A 7324-nucleotide genomic window follows, 5' to 3' on the forward strand; every position below is an offset into this window, starting at 1 on the left:
CTTACATCTGTTGCAACGTCAATGGTAAATGCATCTTTCAACAACATGGTTTGAAACCTTGTGAAAGAGGCACCAATCCGGAGGTGAAATTAGGGGAGCCTTCATTGAACGATCCAATTGTTACTCTCTACGCTTCAGCTTCTAAACTGTCTAGAGCTGTCTAGAGCGACATGGTTTTGGATGAATCCCTTTTTGAGTAAATGTTACATATCCCCTTTGAAGATCGAGGATCCACCATCGCTAGCCCCTCAACATAGGGCGCAGAGAATGTCAAAGCTCTTCGAATCGAATTGCTCCGTTGTTTCTGGCCGGATCTCCTCTTCACTGGTTTCTTGGCGATCGATCATCTCTTTGTCATGTACGTCGGTCCAACTCTAATTCAACCACAACATCAATCCGAATCCAACAAAACCCCTATATATCTTGATCTGAATCGGCCAAAATTAGCATCAGTCTCGATCGATTTCTATTCCAAACATTTGATTTCCCTCACCCCTGGCTCCGTTTATTTCACAGATAAATAGGATGAAAAACTTGTGTCAAAACTCGTTCAGATAACACTAAAACATTGCCCAAAAATAGAGAGAAGAATACACCCGACATATGATCACTATATTACAGTTGGCAAAGGGATTGTTCAACCCAATTATCAATAACAAAGAAATGAAACGCAACAGTCATTACGATCAATCCGAGATGGAAGAGAAACAGAGAAGGATAAAAAAATATCCGTTCGCCATTGCCTTCGTGATATCCGACTTTAAGAGAAAGGTATAGTAATTATCGATTTGGGGGTGAGACTTATTACATGGGCATTTAGGTACTTCACATTTAGTAAGAGCAATTTACTATTTAAAATAAAATATAGTAGCTGACATCAACAAATAAGGTATATTCTTTAATAGTGACTTACGATAAGGGGTTTGAATGTAATTTGGTGAAAAAGATGAGATGCTCTTACAATACTGGCATTCTCCAAGGGGTGACACGGTAAATTACCCAAAAATAAACGAAAAAACCAAAGTTCCTATGTATGTATGCATAGCGGCATGCATGTACGGAAAGGGAGAGATGGTCACACGCAAGATAGAACTAGTGAATGTGCTATATACATTCCTGCAAGGTATCAAACTTTGTTGAGCAGTTCATAGGCCAGTATACAGCATTTCAGCTTTTATCAAGCTCAATGCTTCACCCTAATTTAATGAAAGCTGATTCAGTTCACCAAATAGCTTAATAGATTAGGGTCTCGAATCTTGGATCATTTGATACAAAAATGATCAAGCATGAAGATTCTGTCTATCCTTGGTCATTGGATGCTACAACCTCCTGAATCTTGACCACGACGAACATTGCCAAATGCCGATAGTTCAAGAAGATCCATGTCCCGACCTGTATTTCAATGCCAAATAGCAATGATCAAGACTACAAATTAATGTGTTTATCGAATTTTCTTCTTGCATGGACGTTCAAAATCAAATGGGATGGGAAATCTTTCTTTGATTTTGAGTGTTCTCAGATTTTTACCAGGAAAAAAAAAAGGAAAAAAAGAGTGTTTCGGAGTACCAGATACACGACAGTAAGAACTCTTCTGTATGAGATCAGCTCTGGATATCTCAGTTTTATTCCCCTTGGATCGGTTAACTGTAGCCTGTTACACAAGAGTTGTCAACCATAGGCGTGACACACACCATCAGAAAGACAGTTATGAGACCATATGTATTGATAATGAACTAACCAACACGCCTTTATGTACACAAATTTACTGTGTAATACTGATATCAGCAACCACCTAAGGTTCAATAGTGTTTTGGAGAGAGCAAAATTCATCCACAAGGCAACAGTTATTGTAAAAATGCATCTGGTTGAAGACAAGAAAAAGAAGATAGCAAGTACCACATTCATCAACAAAAAGTAGAAAAATCTCAATAGCATCACACCTAGAGCAACTACAGAGGTTGGCACGGAGTATAAATCTAGTTTCGACTCAATATTCGGTCATCTATGGTCTAACTTGTGACAATGAAATGGCAAACAAATGCAAAACAATCAAAGTTTTCCCGTGTAAGGATCTCAACTCAAGCCTCCTGGACAAAGACATAAAGATGGTCCAAACCCAACAATAAATTGCAATCACTGAAAAATGATGAGAGAGAGAGAGAGAGAGAGAGAGAGTGACGTGTGGAGCAATTGCTCAGACCATGTGGTAAGAGTCTATTTATAGATGAGCCAAAACAATATTTGTTATGATCATATTGAATTGTTCAATGTCCATTAAAGAGCCAGCATTCCAACATCTCAACAAGTGTATACTGGCTAACTGCACACTGTGTTACAAAACCATTGCCCTCGCTGCAAGTTGTTATTGGGTAGACGTAGAATATTAATGAAAGACTCAGATTTTATTCTGATGTACAAGAATTTTTCATTTTTTATTTTTTTGTTTAATGTGAATTACATACAAAAAGTATTGTCATAGAAGGGCATAATGGTAGCCATTGGGCAAATATGCAGAGGCATTTGCACAAGTAGAGGGTTCCCATCACTGAGATCCTCTGGCTCTCCCAACCACCCACACCCCCCCCCCCCAAAAAAAAAAAAAAAAGATGTTGAAGCTCAAAAAATGAACCCCATGAAATGAAGCAACCATTCAACACAAGTTTGAGACAAAAAGATGTTATGCTTTACAGGCAATCTCAGCTCTACTATACCATTGTCAAATTAGTAGTTGATAAATCATCCTCACAACGTCTGAAGCAAAACCTCATGTAGCAACAAAAAGGAAAAGTGAAATGCTCATCCAGAAAGTGAGATAAAGTTTAATACAATAATATAAAAGTCAATCATTGAATGCTTCAGCAAACAACTTCAATGGGAAAATAAATTCCACTATACGCAAATCAAGAGAATGTCCTTGCTTGGATCCATGTAGCCGACCCCATTAAGTTGGGATAAGGCTTTGTTGTTGTTGTTGTTGTCATTGTTGTTGTTGTTGTATATGCAAATCAAGAGAATGGAAAATAGAAGAAAAAAAGTAACACCAACAAGATACCAACAGTGTACCTTAGCGAAACAGGATTTTTTTTTTTATTGGATAAGAAAATTCACAGATACTACAAGTCAAGATTTCATACAAACCTGTAAAACCTGGCAATTCTCCAAAGTGCTCTTGCCGCCCTGAAATGAGAAAATTAGAAATACCCTCAATCAGCAATTTGAACAATGGCTTCAAATGATCAAGATGACTAAAGCACTCAAGTTAAGGAGGAAAAAGAAGGGATGCAAATGGCAGGTTGGTAGGTAGGTAACTAACTATTCATTATGGTGGCCAACTAGATAAATCATATTGTTCTTTAAAAAAAAAATGTAGAAGGTAGCTTCTTACTGTATAATATATAGGAAAATAAAACTCAAACATGAGCAGAAAAAAACGGAAGCAACAGTGATCCTTCTACTTGGTTTAGTTATGGGATCACTGAAAGGGCAAGGTTCACTTATCTTGACATCAACACATCAGAAGTAAAGTTGGAATAAAGTATCCAATCCCAAAGTGACTACTAGAGGCACATTAAAACACAATGTATATAATAAATGGGCAGTACCAGATCCTTCTACTTGGTTATAGTTATGGGATCACTGAAAGGGCAAGGTTCACTTATCTTGACATCAACACATCAGAAGTAAAGTTTGAATTAAGTATCTGATCCCAAAGTTACCACTAGAGGCACATTATAACACAAAGTATATAATAACTGGGCAGTACCAGTTTGCTTACTAATGAGGAAGCTACAATAAGACTAGTGATCAAAGATTCATCAAAACAGCAAGAAGGCAAAAATCCCAGGGGAGGGTGGAGAACTTATGGCTGACATATCCAGGAAGAGTAGAAGATTTCTTAAAGACCTAAAAACATTGAGGTTTCTATATTAGATAATAAGCATCAAATAAAAGTTTGCCTGATCTCTCCAGCATGCTGACTATTAAATAAGGAAACAACTTCACAAAACTATGCTTTCTCTCTTCTCTTCCCAAAAACCAGCATCAAAACAGAGACAACTTCACAAATACAAAAAGAAAAATCCCAACATCAACATCCACAAAAGCACTGCTAATTCTGCACCATATAATCAAGGATACATTATCAAATGGGAAACTTCCTGAAGAAGATTCAACACATCGGACCAGGACAACATTCCCATTTTTCCCCTTCCCCCCTCCCCCCGCCCCCCGGCCACCATAAAAAAAAAATAAGTAATATAGATATATTTAGATAATTTATCAAAGACGAAATAAAAGCAACTGATGTTATAGAAGTAGGCCCGTTGTTAGAATTTGTTTTATGCAATGCAGAAAACGCACAAGGAAGGTGATCAAATGCCCTAGAGAGAGAGAGAGAGAGAGAGAAATAAATAATTATATATATATATATATACAGTTGTATCATCCAAAGTGAGCATGAATATTCACTCTATCTTTCTGGAATACAAGTATATCGATGAGAAAATTATATAATCCATAGTACCATACAGAATGAGGATGACTATTCAATTCACTATATCTTTCTGGGATACAAGTTATACGTCATCAGCTCACTTCCTGGAAAGAGGAAAACTACAATTGGAGCTACTGAAACCGGTGACTTGAGAAAGTTATGTAAATGTAAACAATTTGAATACTTAAATAGAAACGAAAACCATTGAGTATCATACCCAAATCATAAAGGAAACTAGCTGAACTCAGCTCATCTCCGTTATCAAATTCATATGGGAACAGATGGAACCTTAACTACAACAAGTGAACTATCACCAGCCATTCTTCACTCTAAAATTATCACAATGATGGTAGCTTGTTATAACTTGCAGAAGACTCGAAATTATCCACTATCCTACTGTAGCACTAAAATGATTAGTCAATTTCATTCTTCCAATAAATATGCAACTAGACAGAGTAGCATAGCTAACATATCATGTCTCTTCCTGATGTAAACATAAATTATATACCCCAATTTCACAAAAACACAGGAAGAAAGCAAACTACTTTGAAAAAAAAAATAAAAAAAAAACCCAACAACAACAACAACAGAAAGAAGTCAAAGGACAATGGAATTTAAAAATTAAATGATCATATATATACCTTGGAATAGGGAACAATGTGATCATAATCGTGACAGAGACAACCAGGGCATCCCACTAGCTTTCGAAAGACGATATTGCCAAGCGCGTCGCGCCTCCAACGGTCGGGGTCACGGCCTTTGATCTTCTCCGCCTTCTCCCAGCACTGCAGCTTGACACTGTAAGGGAAACTTCTTGGATTGGGGTTAGGGTTGCTATTGTCATCAGGTGAGATTCGAAGACCTGCGAACCCATCAATGTCTTCGGCCACGAATTCAGTGTCGAGAAGGGACGCGGTAGGGGAACGAGAAACCCTAGAATGGCGAGACCCACCAGGTGGCCTAGACTCGAACCCAAACGAATCGACCGTCCTGTCCCTGATGGGAGATGATGTGCTTCTCTTTTTCCCTTCCTTTCTTGGCCTCATTTCTAATTTCAGTCCCCACTACTCTTCTCACTTATCTCACACTCCCTAGATTCAATTTAATGAATGTTAAGTTGTGAAGTATCAACTTTTGCAGATATTTCGTGTAACGCCATAAACGAAAAGGCTAGAAATGGAGAATATTCAAAGGTGTCTCTCCCCTTACCCAACGTGGTCGCACGCAGCTCCAAGATGTTTTTAGATGATGGATGCGTGATAGACGCCCTGTTGTCCCATAAAGGAATCATGTCCTTCGAATGTCCTCCTAAATGGGTCTACTCACTTAAGCATGTCAAGCTCTAACATCCCCTTCTCCCTATATGCACTCTGATTTGGGTTTTAGACCTTATTGACCCTATTAACAGATGTTGAAGAAATGACCTTTTGACCTCCTGATTTTCTCCATCTGATGCGAGTAAGATAAGGAAAATTCGACTAGATTTACACATCAGAGAGGATTTTCAAATATGGGGTGCATCTTGGAATGGATCATTCTCAGTTAAGTTCTCATATCACTTACTTCGAATAAAAAAAAGAAGGAAGTATAAGGTAGGGGCTCTTCATCTCATCAATCAATCAGGGTTAATATTTCAAGTACGGTTTGGAATTTCATATGGAGTTGCAACCATAGTTAGCAATTCGGCCGAATAATTCGCGAATTATTCGGCCGAACCGAATTTTAAAGAATTTTATCAAAAATTCGGACCGAATCCAAATTAAAAATAAAATTCTTTAAAATTCGCGACTTTTTCAAAAATGAATATAATTCGCGAATAATTCGGACCGAATCCGAATTAAACCGAATTATTCGGTCCATTTAAACATTATTTTAAAAAAAATCAAAAATAAAAAATAAAAAAATAAAAAAATAATAATTTTTTTTTTTAAAAAAAACCCCAATAAGATTTTTTGACCGCTTTTTTGACCGAATCCTTAAATTAATCGTCCGAATTATTCCGAATAATTCTCCGTCCGAATAATTCCCGAATCCGAATTTGTTAACTATGGTTCAACATGCTTTGCTCTTATCTCCAAGGATATCCCCATAGGATTTGATTGCCACTATACTTTCCATTCCTCACACACATGTTAGAACACCCAAATAGACATCAACAATGGTTTTCATATCCAAAACATCTCTCTCAAAAATGGACCTCTTAAGATTTTTTTTTTTTGGATAATTAAATAATTAATAACCAAAGGAGAGAAAGAATATACAAGGGAAAAGGGGGGGGGTGGGAGACTTTAGCCAACAAGAAAAATCCAACCCCAGGGGGAGAAAAAACCCAGAAACAACCTAGAGCAGCACAACCTAGCAATCAACCAAACCCAAGATACAATGAAAAAGGGATACAACAAAAGAGGGGAGGGGGACGGGGAGGGGTAGGGGGACGGGGAAGGGGACGAGGGATCAAGTAGAGGGGATGGAGTCAATAGAAAGATTCCAAGAAGCAATGATGTGGCTATTTCTTTTGGAGGTGGGAACCGGCTTGGGTTGAAAGGAACGAGACTTAAATGTAACATCAGAAAAGATGGCCTTAGAAATCTTGTCCGGAATGCGGGAATTGGATGATCATCTACGAATGTTACGCTCCATCCAAAGGTGGTTAATGGTCGCAGAGAAGGCAAGCTTGCCAATGGTATCACAAATAGTGGAGCCCCCAGTGGTCATATCAACCCAAATCACTTCCCTTTTGAGAGGGAGGATAGGTCTACAAGAGGGCCAGCACCAAGAGAGAACCTTCTTCCAGACAGAGGACGAAAGGGGACATGAGAAGAATAGGTGAGA

General features: G+C 38.1%; 1 protein-coding gene across 1 annotated transcript; it reads right to left on the reverse strand.

The window, feature by feature from the left end:
* Positions 1-1087: 1087 nt before the first annotated feature.
* On the reverse strand, positions 1088-5741 carry LOC122075548. The gene is made up of 4 exons (XM_042640612.1): positions 5134-5741; positions 3139-3177; positions 1567-1651; positions 1088-1392 (listed from the first exon to the last, which is right to left on the reverse strand). The coding sequence occupies exons 1-4, from the start codon at positions 5536-5538 to the stop codon at positions 1310-1312; spliced, it is 612 nt and encodes a 203-aa protein (XP_042496546.1). The 5' UTR covers positions 5539-5741; the 3' UTR covers positions 1088-1309.
* Positions 5742-7324: the final 1583 nt, after the last annotated feature.

The sequence above is a fragment of the Macadamia integrifolia genome, chromosome 4 (genome assembly GCF_013358625.1).
Source record: "Macadamia integrifolia cultivar HAES 741 chromosome 4, SCU_Mint_v3, whole genome shotgun sequence".
Classification (NCBI taxonomy): domain Eukaryota; kingdom Viridiplantae; phylum Streptophyta; class Magnoliopsida; order Proteales; family Proteaceae; genus Macadamia; species Macadamia integrifolia.

What these genes read in the sequence shown, in the direction of transcription:
- LOC122075548 (XM_042640612.1), bottom strand. Translation starts at nt 5,538, where the DNA reads ATGAGGCCAAGAAAGGAAGGGAAAAAGAGAAGCACATCATCTCCCATC. An exon ending in ACATTGTTCCCTATTCCAAG is followed by an intron (nt 3,178 to 5,133) that starts GTATATATATGA and finishes TTCTCATTTCAG; the next exon opens with GGCGGCAAGAGCACTTTGGA. An exon ending in AGAATTGCCAGGTTTTACAG is followed by an intron (nt 1,652 to 3,138) that starts GTTTGTATGAAA and finishes CTTGTGTAACAG; the next exon opens with GCTACAGTTAACCGATCCAA.